At 38.0% G+C, this 21,955-nt stretch overlaps 1 protein-coding gene across 4 annotated transcripts in view; it reads left to right on the forward strand.

Moving 5' to 3' along the window:
- LOC122967885 (ral guanine nucleotide dissociation stimulator-like) overlaps window positions 1-21,955 on the forward strand; it is a 73,393-nt gene that overhangs the window by 22,503 nt on the left and 28,935 nt on the right. Inside the window, exon 1 of one of the 4 annotated variants that reach the window (XM_044332680.1) lies at window positions 10,050-10,450. The exons of 2 other annotated variants lie outside the window; for them this stretch is intronic. In XM_044332680.1, coding sequence (XP_044188615.1) covers window positions 10,262-10,450 — 189 coding nt within the window. In that variant the 5' untranslated portion in view covers window positions 10,050-10,261. Of the gene's footprint in view, window positions 1-10,049; window positions 10,451-21,955 lie in introns of those variants that run through there. One more of the 4 variants, XM_044332685.1, reaches the window with a different exon arrangement.

Genomic DNA, 21,955 nt, shown 5'->3' on the forward strand with positions numbered 1-21,955 from the left:
GCTTTTTAGAGCTTGTTTGAAGCTGAAAACCACTAAAGTTGTGGGCAGAACTGCTATTTATTTGGTTGGAATTTGAAGATATTATAGTCACGAGTGTCATGCATTTCAGGATTGTATTTATCCGTTGTATGTGTTTATTTTAGAAGAATTTAAATGTAATAGAATATAATAGAAGGCCTTTATTGTGACTACACCTGTGCCCTGAGACAGTAACAACCCACACATCAAGGTATAAATATTGATAAATAATGAATAAAAAGTACAGTAGATAGTATAAAATATAAAAGGCAGAACTCTTTTGAGCTTATAAATCAACTGCATATCTTCTTACTCATCATAGTATATTTATTACAGTTATTTTATCAATCTTAATGCATTTGATCCTGTGGGATTTGTGATCCTTGATTATTCTCTTCATATTTAATCCAATTAATAATAAGTCTGTGTTATATATTTTATAGCCTTTATGTTATTTGTTGTATGTGGAGCTGTTGTCTTTGCCAAGACTCACAAATAAAGAGATATTTTGATCTCAATGGCTTTTAACCAGGTAACTATTAGCCAGCAGCTTTCACATACGGCTAATCATTCATCCAGGATATTAATCCAGGTGTGATATAAATATATTTAGGTCATACAGTTTTACAACTTCAGGTAAATGAGGGGTCATAAAATCCACATATCAGTGTCATTATTCTTCCAGTTGAATGCAACGAGGCTCTTAATGTGTCGAATAATGGTTTGTTGTTGCCAAAGTTGAGCAAGTCGACCAAAGAGCAAGTGAAATGAACCGACCGCTGATAATATTTATGAGCATTCAACCGTTGAAATGTGGTAATTCCCTTCTTAAAGTTAATCAAGGAAGTTCCCTTAAAGTTTTTTTTATTTGCTTTCATTTTCTATTCCTTGACATTTGCAAAGAGTCTTAACTCTTGCGGTGTTGTTGTTGTCACTAAGAGGTTTCACTTCACCTTTAACAGACATAGATGAACCTGCTGAGCTCCTGCAAACCCTCGTTTTTTCTTATTTCCCAGCAAAAAAGTTAATTTTTTCTAGTGTTGTTCCTCACGTTGTTGACACAGCTGGTAAAGTAAACATGTATGAGGAGAGCGTCTGCGGGCTTTTCGACCAATCTGTGACAAGGGGAGTGGGAGCTTCGGAGCCCCGTTGATGTGGTTGCAAGTTTTATGGATTTTGAGAGAGAGAGGTTTCTGGTCTGGTTCCGAGCCGAAGCAGCGATGTGGTGCTGGAGCCGGTGGAGCTGCGGACTGCTGGTCAGGACGGGTGTCTACTGGGACAGCGAGGATTATTTCAAGGCAGTCACGAGAACAGACAGACAGGTTGGATTTACTGAATATCTACTTGTATTTTCAGACATTAGACTGAACATAAAACAACCTGCTAATGACATGTTGACAAGAACTGAACTTTTGTCTTGTGACTCAGCCTTTTACTAACGTGATTTACATCTTGTATTGATTGTTAAACCGTGTTAGAAAACCCTAAAGAGACAAAATAATGACATCATTTATCAACTGATAAATTTGGACTTGTAAAGGTTAGTTTTAAATCAGTATAAAGCACTGTCTGTGTAAAAAACTGTGCAAACAGTCTAAATAGCATTGATTCAATATTAGTTACCAGTAACTATATTCTGTAAATCTATTGATCCTCAGTCAGTTTATCCATTTTTTAAAATCTTCATTACACTTTATATAGTTGTCGATACTTAAACTAATGCAGTCTGCAACAGTCCTGCTATAGGCTGTAGTTTGTGGTGCTGTTTAATAGTATTTCATTATAATGATTACCTCGTTTATATCAATGAGGGTAAACAAAACATCAAAAACTGAAAGTGTTTTTACGTTGTTGAAGATTTAATATATTTTAGTGTTTGAGACAATAGTTTTGTGCCTCAAAAATAATGAAAAACTGAACTGGTGTATCTACGGAGGAAAAGAAAGACTTTGACTGCTGTGAGACTTCATTAAAAGCCTCTTTGTGATTTTGGGCTGTTTGAGATGAAAGTCGTGAGACAAACTTGACGAAATCTTTTGTCGTCAATAAGAAACGGTGTCCTAGATCTCATCGATTTTGTTGATGTTTTTGGAGACCGAAGACAGTCTGAGACCAAACTCTCACAACGTGACGCCCAACAAGCCAACCAATCAGAATATGACTTAAAAGAGAGAATACACAGAGTACACCGGTTTGATTCAGCATTTCATGAGCACCATTTTTGAATAAAGTTAAGGAAAAAAAACAAAATGATGGAGGTGAAACATTTTCAAACATCAGAGCTGCAGATGGTTGACGACGTCCTCCATAGTTTATTCTATTTATTCAACATTTCATCTCAATCCGACAGCCTGATTATCTGATTATCACCAAGATTTTATTAGAGCCGACCTGCAGAGCGTGACATGCAATAAACTCACACAATCATTGTTGCTGCATAGTGCAAAGTTACCTTTAATTGACTCTATAAAGACTTGACGGTAATAACATCTTTGTCTTTTGACGTGGTTAAATCTCAATTCTCAAACAATTAGCAACAGGCAGGACTTTAATTGTCTTGATACTGATTCTGACTTCTAAACTCGGAGCATAGATCCGATACCATAATTCTCTTTTTCCAAATTTTAAAATCAGTCGTTGGGACCTGCCTACCGTGAGTGAATGAATGTAGTCGTTTTAGTACAAAATTGACTCTTTTTGTTCCCTGGACAGCGATTCTGAGCTGGAATTTCAGCACTAAAAAGATTATTTGGAAGCATATTTGACTGCTGAGGCCTCACAGTAGCTTCAGATAAAGTTTGCAATACAGTTTTGCACAAAACAAGCTCTGTAGACTCACAAAGGGATTTTTTAATGGCCAGTATGAACATGGTTTATATCGGCACCTGACTGTTTTATAAAGACAAGCTTGAAAAACTGTGAACTCATCCTTTTAGAAAGAGCTCTGCTTATTAGGTGACGAACTTTCTGCTTGGAGTTCAACTCCTGAATGTTACTGTATGTGTGTCTGAGGTGGAAACGGGAAGAATAGATGCTCCCTTGACTATAATCCGATCCGTCGTTACAGTGTATGATTCAGCGCTGCCTGCACAGCGACATGAAACAGCACAGAGGCCTGACCTCAACTGTCTGCTCCTGTTAAGAGCCGTCAAACTGAGACGACAGGAAGCTTTTTCTCTGCCCACGTCTCCGCTCTAGACGTCGGATTCTAAAAATTAGCAGCCGCGTGAAATATTTTACAAGTCTAATTGGTGTTAAACATAGAAGCTAACCCCCCCCCCCCCCCCCCCCCACCCCAAGGCGATATTTCTGGCTTTCTGTCTGTCAGAATCTCAGATCTGTGAATCTCCGCTGGTAGGAAAGGATCCAGTCAACCTGAGGTCTCATTTAATGGGAGAAAATGGACAGTGGAAGTCCTGGTGTTAAAGCCCTCAGAGGCTAATTTGTGTTGTGCGATTTTGGGACTATATAGAATAAAACTGACTTGGTAATGGATGTCAGGACTCATGTGTTTAAGCCACATTTCACCTCAAAGATTCTTGAAATGTGCTGTTTGTACCTTCGTCCTCCCACTCAGTCAGTCAGGTTCTCTCAACCCCAACACCTGTCAGTCATCTTGACGGGCTGTCATCCGTCGTCTAGCCGAGGTAACCGGCGTCTATACAGCTCTACGGGTCTAGAAGCAGCAGAAGGGAAAGTGAAGGATGTTGACTTAACGTTTAGTTTTGCTATTTTTTTGTTTTCTTCCACATGTGTGACATCCACCACTGGCCAAAACCACATGATTAGAGTTGCAACTTTTTTTTTTTTCAATCAAGCAATCAATCATTAAAAGTATTAAACGTGTCAAAGATATTGATAAAAGCTGAGAGCAGAGCCCAAAATGTCAGACAGTAAGAAAATCTGATGTTTCTACCTGATAAATGACTTCAAGCTGTATGAATTGATCATTTTTGGCCACCAGGGGGCAGAAGAACTCTCTAACAAGCTGAATAATAAAACAAAGTTTTACCTTAGTTCAACTTAGTTGTTATGGTGTAGAGCTGCAATGATTAGTCAATTAATTGATTAGTCGATCGACAGAAAAGTAAATGCCCAAAAATGTGCTTTTTTAAAAAGATTTTGAGCTTTTTTGTGATTGTAAACTGATCATAAAATTGGATTTTCAACTGTTGATTGAACAAAAAAAGACATTCAAAGACGTCATCTCGAGCTCTAAGAAATTATAACGGGTATTTTTTTTACTATTTTCTTACATTTTATAGGCAAAACGATTGATCGAGAAGATAATCATCAGATAATTAAAATAATTTAGTCCTATAATGCCGTCGTTTTACACATCTAGCAAACACAGAGCAACATTATCATCCAATCAGAGTTGTTTTTGTGTCCACCTGATGAATATTCACTCTTCTTTCAGCTCTGGTTTTAGTCTCAACCAGCTCTACGTCTGACTCTTTAGCCGCTAAATGTTCCACTTTCTTTCTCCACCAGCTGGTCTCTGACTTTGTGTTTCTGCCGTTTGGTGCCGAGCAGGTAAAACACAACAGCTGCTGCTGGAAACATTGACAGTAAATGTATCGTAAAACCAAACCCAGGAGGCTAAAAGAGGCTAAAAAAGAGTTGCTTTTAGTTTAGTTTTAGTTCTTTATGGGTTTGTCACTACATCACAGGTAGTCATTGAATCCATGGTTTGTACAACTGAAACAATTAAATATGATTCCTGCTCATCTAAAGATTTACACTTAAAGAAATTGTCCAACAAAAATAAAACTAAAGTTGCACAAACAGAGAGTACAGATGGTCACAATCAGACTGAAAGGACACATTCTGCTTATTACTTATTTTTATATCACTGAAAGTTGCATTTTGCAGATTTTAAATGACTTCTGCAACAACGTCTTCTTCATCTAAGCTTTAAAATCAGTTTATTTCCCTGTTTTTTTCTTCTTCTTTTCTTTCTGTTATGTAACGCTGTACTGGTAGTCCACGTGTGGTGCTCTCATTGGCTTTTATTCGTTACAGATTTATTGTTTGAGGAGCTCTTGGGGGAACACTGTGCACCTGGCAGCTGCCCAGCACACAAACCACAGGCCTTCACTGCCGGGCCGCTCAACCTCCACTGGGGGTGCAGCGCTTTCTTATAAATGGCATCCTGACAGGAGTTTTTCAACGGTTTTTTTTCCCCCCAAGATTATTTTACTCATAGAGACCGGTTGGGTGTGGTCAGATGGCAGCTTCTTTAATTATACTGCTCTGTATCTAATTTTGTATGCATCAGAGTAAAAGTGTACAATATATATGAGAGAGTTGCTGTTAGCATCACCCTCCTCAGGGAACAGTAAAAACATGTCGCAGCAGCAGCAGCAGCACAACAACATCCTCTGGTATTGATTTCCAGCAGATGGAAAGATGTGCTTCAGTTAAATCATGGTAAACTAAAAAGTTGGCCATGTCTCCCGGCTCTTTTTTTTTTTTTTGAGATTTTTTTGGGATTCAGCCCGTTTGTTTGTTTGTGTTTTTATTCTTCCTCTAGAGGACAGATATCAGGACGGATGTTTTCTGCTAGTGTTCGGTGTCTTTTGCCGTTTTTATCCAACAAATATTCAGATGTTTTCAAACTTTTTCTTCTCACGAGGAGGGAAAACCTTCAGAAACAGCAACCTTAGCTGATTTTCCATCCATCTAACGTGACACATGATGACGTGTCATCGTCCATCATCCTGAACCTCTGTTTCATTAGACTTCTTTAATGTCTCGTGAAGATAGAAAAGCTGGTTCTTAATTTTTTTTTACTGTAGCTTGTATATAAAGATGGACGTAGTGAGGTGTGATGTTTACATTGGAGCTGGTTTGAAGCCCAGAGTTGGTGTCATCTTTTCCGACCTTCCAGATAAGGAGCGCGGCGCTCTCAGGCAGAGCAAGGAGAGAAGTTGTATTAAAAGCCTTTATTGCTAAAACACAGATCAAGATCTTCATCAGGGCTTACAGCTGGTTCTCTAAATAGATAATACAGGAAATAAGCAATATTGCATCACATAATAAAGCAAGAAACAGACAGAGAACAAATCAATACTTCCACAGCAGACATCAAAGCTACTTTAAGTCTTCAAATCTTATTAATGAAGCGATAATTTCCAAAAAAACCATCAGCACACTTATTAAAGGGCCTGAATTTAGAGATTGAGACCATAACGACTCGCAAAAATATCAGCTTAAACGCAAGAATATCAGCACCAGTATCGACCTCTGTCTCTCTCACTCACACACACGCACACACACACACACGCACACACACACACACACACACACACACTCAGCAGCTGCAGATTTGTTATGAAGTGATTAGAAAGTCCAGTGTGGTCGTCTGGTGTGTTTGTGGTCAGATTCAGTCTCAGCTGGTGCAGCAGATGTTTTTGTTAAATCACTTTCACACCTGTTCTTCCTGTTGTTGCTGCTGCGTCGTTACGAGAAGCCAAGTTTGGATTACGTTCCTCCAAAAACCCATGTCACAACATTTTTGGGAATATATATCATTAATTGAGGTCTGCTGTTGATTATCTGTAAAATACAGACAGCCAGTAGAATTTGCTGAACATTTAAAACTATTTGGATTAATTTAAGTTCATTTTAAAAGCTCAACAGTCTCTTATTCAGATGCCTTCATGATACCTTTAGTGTGGTGAAGATATTTTGTCCTGACATCAGCCAGTAGGAGGCAGTGTTACATGTCGAATCAACAGAGATATGTGATCATCCTTCATCATGCATCCGTCCAGCCTCTCTGAAGCGCTGGCTGTCAACGCAGCTGCGAAGGTAATTCAGTTCAACAACACAAAGCAGGGACTGATGAGTATTTCAGGGCCCTTAAGGAGCAAGTTAAATGCTTTCTGGCAGTTAAAAGAAAGAAAATTCTAATTTTTCCAATTATTTTCTTTTTTCTGTGGTGAAGATGTCTGCATTTAAAAATGTAAAAAAAAACAAAAAACATTTGCAATTGCTTGATACAAAGGCCTGTTTAAATAAGGTCAATACCAGAACTGCAGATATTTGTGTTTGTTGTTTGCAGATGGTTTTACTGGATTTGTTGTCATTTTCGCTGGTTTGTCAATGACTTGGACTTGGTCTTGGTCCCTTTCGGAGCAAAAATGTGCTGTTTTTCTCAATTATATACATACACACACACACACACATATATATATATATTCTAATTGAATGTCTTTGGATTTTAAACTGCAAGTCAAAGAAAAGACATTAGAAGACGTCACTTTGGACTCTCTGAGCTTGTGATTAACATTTTATAGACCAAACGATTATTAAATTAATAAATAGTAATCATTAGAGTAATACATAATAAATTAAATATAATAATCAGTTGCAGCCCTGCTCAAATTCTTTAGTCCAGTTAAAGTAGTAATACCTAACTATAACGTCTAAATACTGCGTTATAGTAAACTCATTCAGACTTTTACTTAAGAATGTTAAAATACAGGAGCATTGCCATTAAAATATATATTATATAATAATAATGTAATAAAGGTACTCACTATGCAGAATGACCCCTCTCAAAGTGGAAGTTATTATTATACATTTTATGTAATTGTAGCATGTTTAAATACATTTTACATGTAAGTAGACTCATTTTAACTACTTTACATACTGCTGGATATTTTATACTTTATATTTTATTATTTTAAGATTATTGTGTGTTTTTGTGTGTAAAATCTGAATCTGCAAATAATGTAAGTAATAACTAAAGGAATGTATTCAAATGTCTGTACAATATTTTAACTTATATTTCCCTCTAAAATGTTAGTTGTAACATAGAACAGTAAAGTTGTATATAAAATGGAAAAACATACTATTACATATCGTACATACTCAGTACAGTAGCTGTGGACATGTGTGTGTGTGTTTTCATTCACGTGTGTCCTGCTGCCATAGTGAGAGCACAAAACACACCGCCATCATTTCCCAAAGCCATGACGTCACAGTGGAGGAGTTTAGCGATGCCTTCAGGGACACCTCGTAGACTCGTAGTACATGTTGTAAATATTAACTTGCCACACAGTTCAGCCTCTGTAAGAAAACCAAAAAAAAAGAGGCCTCTTTGATAGAAAATAGTTGTTTTGCTGGTTGCAAACAGTAAATATCATATGATGTTTATTTATATATAACAATTAAAGGACCTTGAAGGCAGATTGAGGCAGAAACATTTTATTGTAATAATATTTAAAATAGACAAATATTGCAGTTATGTAAAAAAAAGTGTATTGACGCTTTATATTATACTTACTATGCATTAATATTAAACGGCACTTAGCAGAATTAATGGAGGATCTTGTGTATCAGGCATGAATTTTCATTTTAGATAAAGATAAAAATCCAACAATGATGTTTAAAAAAAAAAAATAGAAAGAAAAATATTAAAATTACACAGATACAGACTGCTGAATAATAAGCTGATTTTCATGCTCTTCCTGCACTTTGAAGCCACCCATCACTTTGTTGAGTTGTTCTTGTAAATTAATAAATAAATGAATAATTAAGTACTCTATAACCTATAGTTAATAATCTACAGAGGGTTATTCTAAATGTTTGTTCGAAAAGACTTTTGTAGTTTTTTTGTTTGTTTTTTGCTACTTTTATGTGTCTTAAATGTCTTTAACTTCAGTCATCTACGACGGCACATTTAAAACATTACCTGATTTAATTGAAATGTAATTACAAAATGAGACGATCTCACTTAAAAAGAACACTCTGATGTTTAATACCGTTACGTTTGACTAAATGATTTAACCTAAGAATGCCTGAAAATCATTCCTCTACAGTAATAACATGTAATTAAAAAAAAACAGCACCTGCTTGGCCTGTTAGGATGAAAATCAAGCACATTATTGTTCTGAAAGCGATATAAGTTATATATAAACAGGGTTGTAGCCAAGTAATAATGAGGCATGAAATACTGAAACACCATCACCAAATATATCGTCTCTAGAGCTGCAACGATTAGTTAATTATTATATTTATTATAGGTTTTTTATTGTATTATATTGATAGTATCAGTCATTGTTTCTGTTTGGTTCTCTTGTTCCAGCCTCTTAAATGTGAATATTTTCTGGTTTCTTTAGTCTTCTATGACAGTAAACAGAGTATCTTGGTTGTGGACTGTTGGTCGGGACTGAAGGGAAGTCAAGCGAGACATTTGAGGTCACATTTTGGGCTTTGTGGAAACACTGACCGACATTTTTCACCATTTCCTGACAGCTTGTAAAACAGATGACTAATCGATTAATGGAGGATTGTTAGTTGCAGCTTTATATCTTGAGTAATTCTTCCTGCTCTGTTATCTGCCACAATCACGTTGTTCCTTAGAATGAATTTAACAGAATTTTTATAATAACATTAAAGGAAGGGTTCACAATTTTTCAAATGTGTCTCAAAATAATAATCAGGAGCCCAAATAAACATGGAAACATGTTTTTCTTGCTGTAATCATTCCTCCTGTTCATACTGACCATTACAAGATCCCCTCATAATACTTGTATTTAATGTATTTAAAGTTCATCTGAAGCTAATATGAAGCTTCAGCGTCTAAATGAGTCAAATCCAGTAGATATCTTTCAACATTACAGTCTTTTTAGTGCCAAAGTCCCTCTTTTTGTTACTATACTTCCACCGCAGCTCAACAAGGGAAACACTGTCCGAGGAAACACAAAGAGGGAATTTGATGCTTAAAAAGACTGTAAATGTGTCAGATATCCACTTGATATGACTAACTCAGACTGCTGAAGCCTCATATCAGCTTCACATCAACTTTTAAATGACTGTGTGGACACACTGTGGATTTTGGCCTCCATCACTTACACTGAAAGCACATTTGAAGGATCTTTTAATATCCAGTATGAACAAGAGAAATGATTACAGTGAGGAAAACCTGTTTCATTGTTGGTCACCTGACTGTTGTTTTAAGACACGCTTGAAAAAATTGTGAACCCCTCCCCTGTTATATCTCGATATTTCCGACAGCCCTGAAGGCAGCACAGTCTCGGGGCGGGGTTTAGAAAAGCCCCGTTGTGAGTCATGAGTCCCTAAACGCAACAGACATCAGCGGTGATCAACACAGCCGCTGCAGAGCGAACAGCAGCGGCGACTCTTTGCTTCAAAGAAACGAATAGAAAACAGAATAGAAAAAAATGTCGCTACCGTCGCTGTGACTGAATTCTGGGCTCCGCGGGCATCCATGGTCTATTTCCCGGGGATGCAATCCGAGGCGCACAGCGTCAAGCCGGGACAGCTGGTGGAGATGTTTGACTCGTCCTGGAAGGTGCGGAACATTTGGGACGGGGTGAGGCTGGAGGTGGTCGAGGACCGCAGCCCGGTTGTCCTGCACAGCTTCACACACCTGGACCCCGACCTGCCCCTGCTAGAGGTGAGGAGGAGGAGGAGGAGGAGGAGGCGGACAGGCGGAGACGCCACAGGGGCTTGGGGCGGGAGGAGGGTGAGGGAGAAGCGGGGATGAGAGGCGGCAGAGGTCCGTTAAGTGATGCGGGGTTGTTGTGTTGTGAGGAGGAGATGTAGGGAACTGGTTTATGGGAAGTCCTAATTGATTTACAGGCACAAACGTGACTTTTTTTGGACAATCATGCACCTTACTAGCATAACAACATCCACCTGACTTGCACTAATGTAGCCTATAGTGTATTACAGCATATTAACACCATTGAACAGTGTATACTTAGAAAATAGTAAATTATAGTTACAGTTATATCTCTGGTCTTTATTCTAATTTTAGTTTCATTTATTCTATTTCAACATATAAACAGCTGTGCAGTAAAGGAGTCTATCAGTAGAAGGTGGCGCTTTATTCTTGTTTTATGTCCCAGATGATGTCATCTAACGTGAAGACATCTTACTAATCTATTTAAACCCCGTAAAGCTTTACTACAATCACATAGACGCCCATTAAAACAGCTTATTCAACCTAATAGGAGAAGGTTTCTGTGTTATATAGAGTTTCATGACGATGCTAGAAATTAGTAACATATAGTCAGAAATTTTAAATTGAGACATAATAATGTGAGTGTTGTGACACTCCCCAGAGGAGGTTGGCTTGAGCTACTGTGACAAGATGACTTGCTTTTTTTTTTTTTCTCTTTCTGGTTTCCCCCCCCCCCCCCATCTGTGGTTTCACTCCTCCCTCTGCAAGCACTCACTACTGACATAAACTGAAAGCCTCATGTGCGGGAGTTACTGAGTCAGTTCTGAAATATTGATAATTTCAATATTAAAAATAGTTTTTAACACATGTTGGTATTTTCTTTTGTGATCTTGGATCCTGAGTCGTTCTTTAAGAAGGTGAAGCAGCTAAATATGTGTGGACTGCTTGTGCATTATATATCTGTGAAGTGCAGAAAATACACTTAAGCTGAAATGAATCCAAGTCATGTATGTAATAACAACTGATGATCATTAGTGATAAATCTGTCCAAAACTCAAAGATTCTGTCGATTTTAACAAATGTAATCCGATAATTGTTTTATCTTTACTGGAGTCGTCCTGTATGTATAATGGCTGGATGTGAAAGTGAAGAAAATCCATTCCAGCAGATGTAAATCCATCATGTTCTGTACATTTCCAGCATTAATAACAAGAAATAGTATCAATAACATGTATTTTAGTCTGGCAGTCCGGCTCCTCTCATGTGATGCTCTGGAACAAATCTGAGCAAGTTTGACACAGACTGACCCCCCCCCCCCCCCCCCCCCCCCCCCCCCCTCTCCCTACAGCAGAGTTACACAACAACTGGTGAACATTACACATATTATAAAGAAACATCCTGTCAGAGCACCAAATGATATGATAAAATACATGCAAAACTAATGACTTTCCCATCAGCCTCAGCTGTACCTGGTGCTAATTAGAAAATTAGAAAATGCTCGCTAACGTGCATGAGATTAGCATGTAGCTCAAAGCACTGCTGGATGTACACATGGTTGTTTTTAAACCCATAGTTTGTTTACTCAGGTGTGAATCGAGAGATGAGTCAGTAAACTTGGGTGGTTTTCCCCCTTGTTTCGGTTTCTTTTCACACTTAAAAAAAAAACAGGTATGAACTTTCACTCTGCTTATTGGTCAGATGTCGCTTCTTCATGTAAACACTGTGAAGAAGCTTCTATCTGCTTAAATTTAAAAAAATCCAATGTACTTGGTTGTTAGTCCGTCCTCCGGCTAGCTGCTAGCAACCGTTAGCAGAGAAAGCCTCGTAGTCGGTCAGATGGAGCCGTTCCAGAATTCATTCGTGACTGATACCTCGTCCTCTAAAAGGGTCTCTGTGTGGTTGTTCTGGTCCACACTCGAGTATGATGTGTTCAGATCTGCCCAAACGAGTCGCACCAAGGAGGAAAACCAACCAGAACGCCAAAAATGCAGGTCTGAGACGTGTCTGAACCTGTTTACTACAAGTGCACTGTATTTACCCACCATTTTACTTGAGTGAAAAGGTGCATACATGACATGAACACGGCTTTTTTTCTAACAATCCCACAATGCAATCAGCTGCATTTTTATAGATGCAGAAAACAATCGTTGTGCGACTCTAAAGCAGACAGTGACGATGCAAAATGACTAGAGAGTGTCTGAAATCTCAATTAGCCGTCTGTGAAAAATGTCTTTTTTATGGTTTGAGTGGAACATTCTCCAGCACCACACTCCTTACATCCAGAACACTCGATCAGATAAGGAGGGAGAGGATGAGTAATCATATTTATCGGTCTTATGTAAGGCCTCCGGGATGGGACGAGGGGAAGAGGACGGCGTCTTAATTTGTACCACATGGAGACTTTCTGCCCAGTTTGGATGGGATAACATGTTCCTGGTTTGTTTGTTGACATCGTTTAACACAATCAGACCCAGACAGACATCACAAGCCTGTTTATATAAAACCTGTACCTTTTTATTGTCGTCCTGAGCTCAGAGACGTATCACCGGGCTCTCGTCGTCTCCAGCTAACCTGCTCTGCCTCGTCTCTGCGCTCTAATCTAATCCTCTCCTCTAACACAATTACCTAATGCTTAATCCCTCTCCTGCAGAGGCCGAGGGGGTTTCCTCTACAATCGCCGCCTTTCTTCTCCTTCCCGCTGCAGGGTCTGAGGTTATTTGATGCTGTGGTTCTGTTACAGTATGGAGGGTAACGGGGTGACGTGGTCCTGAGGGGGGGGGGTGGGGGGGGGTTGATGGAGGGCACAGTCATTTGTTGATCCCTCGGGGCTCCACGTAAACCAGCACCAGCATCTACTCCGTATATATAGATCATATAGCTGAGAGGATCAGGTGGCTTTGAAAGGAGGGTTTTGCCGATAGATCGGGTTTCTGCTTCTGACAGAGAAATAACGCCGTGTTGCTCCAGTTTATGCTGAGTCTTCTTTCATATTTGTTTCTTTTATCGTTTTACGTGTCAGAAGAGCTGAATGAATGAGTCCCTGATGCTGCTGAAACCCGACTTTGGCAGAGTTAAACTTGGTTTCACACCAGCTGTTTGAGTCTGAAGGTTACATTTCTGTGGATTGGTCGCTGCTCATGTTCACTGACTTGTTTCTTGTCTGCTGATTTTTTGGGTTTTATGGCCAGAATGAACTTTCCAAGGCTGCCAGTCGCTGCTGACACCTTCCACAGTTATTAGAGCTCAGTATCTTTGAGATTTTTTGATATTAGTTCTGATGCGGCACCTACGGTATGTTTGGTTGCAACTAATGAATCGTGGCTCATCATTTGGCCTATTAAATGTCAGAAAATGGTGCCTGTTGAAATATCATAAACTCAACTTCACATGGTTTGTTTTGTCCAACCAACAGTTCGAAACCCAAAAATGATCATCACACAGGCCAAAAAAACCAACAAATCCTTAGAATACAGAACCTGAAACCATGAAACGTTTGGCATTTTTGCTTGAAAAATGACTTTCAGCTCTAATACCGATATATATACTGTACATGTTAAATGTTTTCCAAACACAAGCAGCTGTACATGAACTTATACAGAACTCTACTTACTTCTAAAATTGCCTACATATTGATTTATATCAAAAACTGATAGTTGTAGCCAATAAATCTAGATACCTAGCATCAGTATTTAGTGTGCAGACGCCTTTTCTCTTGATGTAAGTTTGATTCAAATTCAAATGATTCAAACTGTCTGATCAAACAATACAAATCTGAGCTTTTGACGATGGTAATGATAGTAATGATAGTAATGATGGTGATGATGGTGATGATGGTGATGGTCAACAGAAGATATCAGAGCTCTACCAACTCCCTTTGTCCAAAACTCCCGCCGCCACCTAAGTGAACAGGTTAAATAATAGGAAACCACACCCATGTGTCAAGCAACGTAAGTGATGCAATATATGATGCCCAAGTCAATATATAAACAGAAATAACAACATTTTTTGGCTCCTACATAATACAAATCTGAGCTTTTGGTTATTTGACAGTTTTTGTTGCTTGAGGACATATTTAGTGCCATAAAGCGTCGAGGTCGGATGCTCAGCCCCACCCATGAGCGTCCGCTTGCAGCCGATCAACTGCGTCGTCAATATCAGTGCAATTTGTGCTTCTGCGGTTTCCTCAGTTTTGATTTATAAATGTTGAGGTCGATATGGTTTGAATATCTCAAATTTTCTATATTTAAATTTAGTTTGAGTGTGATTGGAAAGAGCGAACAGGTTATAAGACATGTTCAGCTGTTTGAACATCGTGTGTTTAAACCCTCTTTTCATCGGTTTTGTTTGAATATGTAACCATGTTGTAATCGTATTAACGGGAGCCAAGAAAACAGCTCCAACGCTGATGTAAAGAGCTGCATTCAAAGCTAAAAATAGTCCCAATTAAGAGCTGTTGAGAGCCTTTCAAAACACTAGTCCGGTAGCAAAAACCAGCAGGATTAGGAGCCAAATCCACATAAAAACACCGCTAAACAAAGAAAAGGCTGCTGCTCATTGTCTCAAGAGGCTTCATACAGTAAGTAGTTGAAACTGTCAGACAAAAAGCAGATTATTCAGTTAGCGTACATCAGAGAACGAAGCCCTGCAGCTCCTGAACGGTTCAGACTAGTCCAGCACAGAGGAACACAGAGCTGCTATTGTCTCTCTGGCTCACCTTCACCTTCAATCTGATTCTGTTTCTATTTTAGGAAGTAATCCATAGTCAGTACGGTTATGAAGCGACAGTGAAATCAGAGACACACACACAACGACCGAAACAAAGTCTGAGTCGTTTTTCCATAAATGAATCGATGGTGCGTTTTTGTTTTTTTTTTTCTTCTTTCTATTGTTGTCCGGTTGTCCTGAGTGCTGACAGTGACTCAGCTGAGCTTACAAACAGTCCCACATGAATGACATAATAATACAGTACAACTCTAGTTAACCCACATGGAATACATAATCTCATATACAATCGAAAACAAACAGCGTATCCCATTACACACAAAAAAAAGTACACAGTATGATCTATTTTTATCCAAATGACTCAGATCTACCGTTTTCATTCTTTTTTAATAGAAAACATCAGATCCGAGACACATGTGAGGAGAAATCAGATCTTTGCTGCATTGTGAGAACAGAGCTGTGATGTTGTTCTTATTTAAGATAATCATTGATTGAAGCTGAGGCGGTGAGACCGTCCCGTCCAGTCCAGTCGGCGGCACAGAGGAGCTTTTGTTTCCGTGGTTTCGTTCTGAAGGGAGAGAGACGAGAGTCTCGCTGCTCGCTGGGTTCAGGATCTCAGCGGCAGACGGAACGACAGAAACAGACTGGAATGTGAAGGTCCGACGCCTGGAAAAATACTTAATTCACAGAGTTCCTCTTAAATCGTCTGATTCTGAACTCTCTGTCTGTCTGGACTGCGGCTCACATAAGGCAACTTTAAAAAAACATATTAACTAAAGTGTATTTATAGAGTGCGTTTAATCAAAGATGCAGCTCCAAGTATCCAAAATGTCAAAAGTTTTGCCTCCATGTGACACGAACCTGATAGTCTTTAATCAGCCTGAACAGCAACGAGCTGCATGGAGTCGTCGTTTTTAAATTTCCCATCTGGATTTAATTAAAACTTGGATCAAAATCGGATTGTGAAGCGTTCAGTCTGGACGAACCTCAAATCAGATTCTGTCAGAGTCACAACATCTTAACATCTGAGGGTTTATAAAGAGAACAAGAAGACTGGATTATAATATCAAGACAAGCAGCTGTTTTCACTCAGATCTGGAGAGATTGGGGATTGTGTTTTGGAGAATAAAACCTACTAGAGCTGCAACGATTAATTGATTCATCAATTAGTCGCCAACTATTAAATTAATCGCCAACTATCTCCGATTCCAGCTTCTTAAATGTGAATATTTTGGGTGTTTTTAAGTCTTCTATAATAATAAACTGAATAACTTTGGGTTATAGACTGTTAGTTGGGACTAAACAAGACATTTGAGGACATCATCTTAGGCTATTTTAACATTTCCTGACATTTTACAGACCAAACAACTAACGATTAATCAAGAAAATAATCTGACAGATTAACCGATAATGAAAATAATTGTTAGTTGCAGCCCTGCTACACACATAGCTGCTGTAGTTACGCTGTAGTCGACACGCACGGCGGCTACAGAGAGAGCACGTAGTGATCTGTGGTCGGACACTATGGGCTGCTTGTGGTGAGTTTCTAATGCTGAGCACGGTTGTCGTCACCATCACCTTTGGTTGTTTTTTTGTTGTTTTTTTTTGGTAACATGCATCTAGAAAAGCTATCTCCACTGCAAACCTTCACGCTCTATCACAGTGAAAGGAAACTCTCAATCCTATAATAACAATTATTATAACAATAATGACAGAAGGAGAAGTAGAGGTTACCTGGATGTGACCCCAGTTCTACATGCATGCACATAGCCCACTATATATATATATATATACTGTATATCTCTATATGACAAAGTGAATGAAACATGTGGGGAATGTCATTAAAGCAGGACACGGCCTCATCATGCAGGATACATGCATCTAGTGTTGTTATTTGCTGTTGTGTGTAGATTTGTATTTTGTATAACGTGTCCTGTGTGTTTTTTGCTTTGTACTGTTTGTTATTGTGCTGTTATATGTTTTAATTATAAGGGACTGCAGATGAAAATTAGCTTAAAGCTCAACATTTATGTTTCATACTGTACATGGTCCCATTAAATACAATACAACAACAACAACAACAGTGGTGCTATCAACAGGTGAAATCAATAAATTAAAATGTTGAGACTTCTCTTTTTAGCCAAACTTTTCATGAGTGTATTGTAGCTTTTGCTTTTTTTCTGTTTGTAAAGAGCCTTTGGGTTTAGTGAAAGGTGCAAAAAATTATGATTAAAACATATGTTGCAGACATCTATGGTGGGAACTCCTTATGTCTAGCATAAATTCTGCTTCAGTTTAAAATTTAAAGGCTCATTTTGTAACTCAAATGGTAAAAAAAACCCCAAAAATGTGACATCCTTGCTAGTTACATGTCATCACACCACATCTAAAAGCAAAAAGTGTTGTTCTGAACCACCACATTGAAAGGTGAAGTGAGAAGCTTATCATCATAGCGTCCTACCACCTCCCCGACCTCTCCCTCTAACAACTTCCTGTTTTCTGTGTCTCTTTGTGCAACTCTCAGACTCGTTTCTCCTCGCTGTTGCACTCGGTTGTTTGCGTGAAAGGTGACGGAGGTGATCGTGTGAAGAACGATCAGAGAGAGTTTGATGGAGAAGTTCAGATCTCGCCTACTTTCACACCTCCTCACACCTGGTCGATGAGGATAGACAATCTGACAAGCACAAATCTTCACTCTGTTTGGTTTATTTGATTTATAATTAAACTTCAGAATAAAAACAACAAGATATCTCAAAACCAGAAGCTATTTGGGAGCAACAGTATTGAGAGTCAGTGTCCTACAGTTAAACCTTTGATCACACAAACAGGAGATAAAGCAGGTACATCACAAAGTTCAAGAACTCAACCTGTGTTTGCCTTTTTAGAAAAAAATGATGAAAACAAGGTCCTGTCTGAACTCTGAATGCTGTCTTTATTGAGTCAGATAGAGGAGGGAAAGGCGGGACGGAGCGGGTAGAGAAGGTTCTGGAGGGATTTGATTTGATACAGTAGGATTATCTGGTTCCTGTAGCGCAGGGATTGGAGGGCTTTACTGAACTGTCTCTCTGCACAGCTGAGAGTTTTTAGCTTTTGTGTTTGATGAAGTGGTTTTATTGCCCTTCTGCAGGACACAATGAACAGTGTACTGTTTCTTTGAGGGTTTATTTTCATTAGCAAACTGTTTTTCCCGCCGTTGTTTGACATGGTTGAATATTATCTCTGGTTTCAGTAAATATTTCAGTTGGCTCGCTGTTGTAATTACGTACTCTGATGTTAACTTGACTTTTAGCTTAGTCTGTTGTGAAGATGTGACGAGTCACTGTGATCTATTGTGACACAAATACTTTCCATCTTCTTCTGGTAACGTTTTTGGAACATTTTGACAAAATAATCTTAACTTACAGTCTACTTTAAGCTTTTTCAACCACATCTCAAGTTAATTATCAGCAAACGGAGTAATAATAATAGTAGTAGTAATACTTAACTTAAATCACTGATGAAGAACATGAGATGTGGTTAAAACCTCTAGTAAGTGGACCTTGATTTAGGATTATTTTGTCAAGGGTTAGGGTTAAGATCAAATTTCTTGTGTAATTTTATAATTTTGCTTCGCTAAATTACAGAGACATGACGTCACATCATGCAAAATATGTCCAAGAGTCGCAACTAATGAATATTGATTAATCTACTCGTTATTTCTTTGATTAATCGTTTAGTTTACAACTTACTACCTCGTGTTTTTGCACTATACCTTGACATTTACATTGATTTTACACATACAGTAAAAAACACTTGTGTGTTTATGTGTGAATATAATATAGTTTTTCCCTTTTGTTTTTATTTCTTCTTCTTTTATTACTATTTTTATATACTTTGTTATATTTAATTGCATATTTATACATCATACAATACACATATGTGTGCGTACTATGGAGGCGGCTACAGCTGTATTTCATTGTGCATCCTGTGTTGTATAACGACAATAAAACTGAACCTTTTAACCTTGAAAATGAAAAAAAAAAAAAAAAAGATGATAAATTGCTATCTCAATTACCAAAAGCCCTAAAGTGATGTGTTATTCAGAGCTGGACAGTTGATTCTTGACCTTGGAGTTGAGAAAACACTCATCTCAAGGTCCACGTAGAGCTTTTGACCATTTCAGGCAAGATTGAGTTTCCTCAGTTGGGTTAAAGGTTCAATTTATTCATCCATTAAATTGTATGAGAAGTTATTGTCTTCGCTCCCAGCAGCCTGTACTAAACTGGGAAACAGGCTGTTTAAGTATGCTGCTCCGTTGTCCTGGAGCTGGTCTCACTGGATGCATTTAAAGTGATTCTAAATGATGCAGAGGCTCATCTGGAGACTCGTATCGCCCCCGTTTGATCCCTGAAGTTGATGACTTACAACAATTACTAATGAATATTTTTTAATATTTTATGATTCTGTAATTTATTCTTTATTTTCATTGTAAATTCTTAAAAGTCTTGGTCAGGACGCTCTTGTAAAAGAGATTTTTAATCTTAATGAGAGTTTTACTGCTTAAATAAAGGTTAAATAAATAAATAAAACATGCTCTTATCCTAATCAACCAGCGCTGATGACCAAAATGCAGGAAATAAATGCCCCCAAAATAGATAAAAACAGAATAAAACTATATACCATAATAAACTGTCAAAAACATCCAAACAACAATACAAAAGACTACGATTATAGTCCATTAAATTCCTAGTTTATGTCCACTGTATGAAGTTTCTCTGTGGGTTGCCATGGAAACATATAATGTTTAAAACATCTCCACAGAGACTGTTGAAAGCTCCAGAACAAGCGACTAAGTAGCCCTTGAGTTGAGATTGTTTTGTCAGAATCTTATTTTATCTGAGAAACAACCAAAAAAACCCAACAAGTGTTTGATTTACTTTATTTATGATAAAAAGTGGAAGTTAATACTCCATTATTTGAGAAGCTGCAACCACCATTCTTACTAAATAATTAATCAAAATGTATTTTCTGAGAGGCTGTTAATAAAACCAGTTGTGTGTGTGTGAACAAGGTCATCTGAATCCCAACAGCAGTGTTCAATAGTTCAGGCAAGAAAAGGTGAAAATAAAAGAAAACTGGGACGTACGTGGTCACCGCCAGCAGCTCCGACAGACCCCACAGTGAAAGATAAGAGCTTTAACGATACTCCATACATGCGTGTTAGTGATTGATAATGGTGGACAAAGCCAGTTCAGCTGCTGGCTTGTATTACTAATAGCTGTCACAAGAGCTCTGTCACCCAGTTTCAGGCAGGAGGGATCTTTGTCAAGGGTAAAAATCAAGGTTTAGTTTTTCTTCTTATGTGTTAATGATAGAAAAAGTGGGGAAAAAAAGAGGAAATATAATAAATTGTGTGGTTGAGAAAAGAAGTCACTTTGAATTTACATCGATTTCTTTGACGTTGGAAACACACCCGCAAGATATGGAATAAATCAGAAGTTACAGCTACATAAAAAAAAAAAAACAACAACCAAAACCAATCATCTGATGGCAGGAAATGTAGTTTGAGGTCATCTTCCAAAATCTAATCAGCTGTTCTTTGGCCTGCAGCCGATCTGTCAGCTTCATTTCACAGAAAAAAATCTCTTCATGTTAATGTCAACTTTTTGCTGGAAGACACACAAACAAATGCAAAAAAAAAAAAAATAGACTCTTGGTGATGGATGAAGAAATGATCCAGAACATTTTAAAGATGAGCCCAGAAGCAGGTACTAAAAACAAACATCTACAGTAGCAGGATTTCACTACTTTACTCTCGTTCTTTACTCGAAATGTCAACTTCTCAAATAGATCCGTACATGTTCGGAGCCAAAATCAAGATCTGAAATATGAGACGGGACAACGCGAACAACACATGGAAAAACTTTAGCAAAGACCTTAGTAACCGAGGCTGCAGAGAAAGATGGCCGTTTATGGGCATGTGCGAACAAAGTGTTTGAGAGCAGGTTGAAGCCCTGACTTTTGACTCACAGGGAGCATTTTTACATACGAAATCACAAAAAGCAAAATGTGTCCCCTTTAAAGAGGAAAAGGAAAAGAGAAAGTTTGTTGATTAGAATCAAAACTAGACATTTGTATCATTACTGGTGATAGCAAAACACCTTATCACTGCATTCTTTTACAAAACTATAAACACTGCCTCCTTTTCATTTAGTAATCTTTGACTCAACGTTATAGTATCTTATCAGCTTTCTGAAGCATCAAAACTACTCAGTGCAGTTTTCTTGAGATACTTCCTGTACAGAGAAATCAGCTGTTAGTTTACAAACACTAGTTTTTTACTGTAGTTTTCTACTTTACAAATGAAATAACCTTCAGAATATTAGGACTTGGTATCCTTATTTGTCTCAGTCATTGAAAAAAATGATCACCGGCTAATTGTAAGGCTGCAACCAACTATTATTTATTTTCTTGCTTAATTGATTAGTGAATGAGTGAAAAATTACCATTATAATTTCTCAAATGTCTTGTTTTATCTGATCAACAGTCCAAAATCTAAAAGATATTCAGTTTACTGTCATTTATGACGCAGAAAAGCTTCAAATTCTCATATTTGAGAAGCTGCAACCAGCAAATTTTTATTCAATCATCAAGATTGTTGACTTTCTGTTGATCTGTTAATCAACTAATCGTTGCAGCTCTAGCAAAAAGCGACTGTTTTCCTTGACATCTTCATCCTTTGTCGTTGTTTATTTGTCTTTCAGTCATTGTCATTTATTGGTCTTTTTCGGGGCG

The sequence above is a fragment of the Thunnus albacares genome, chromosome 2 (genome assembly GCF_914725855.1).
Source record: "Thunnus albacares chromosome 2, fThuAlb1.1, whole genome shotgun sequence".
Lineage (NCBI taxonomy): Eukaryota > Metazoa > Chordata > Actinopteri > Scombriformes > Scombridae > Thunnus > Thunnus albacares.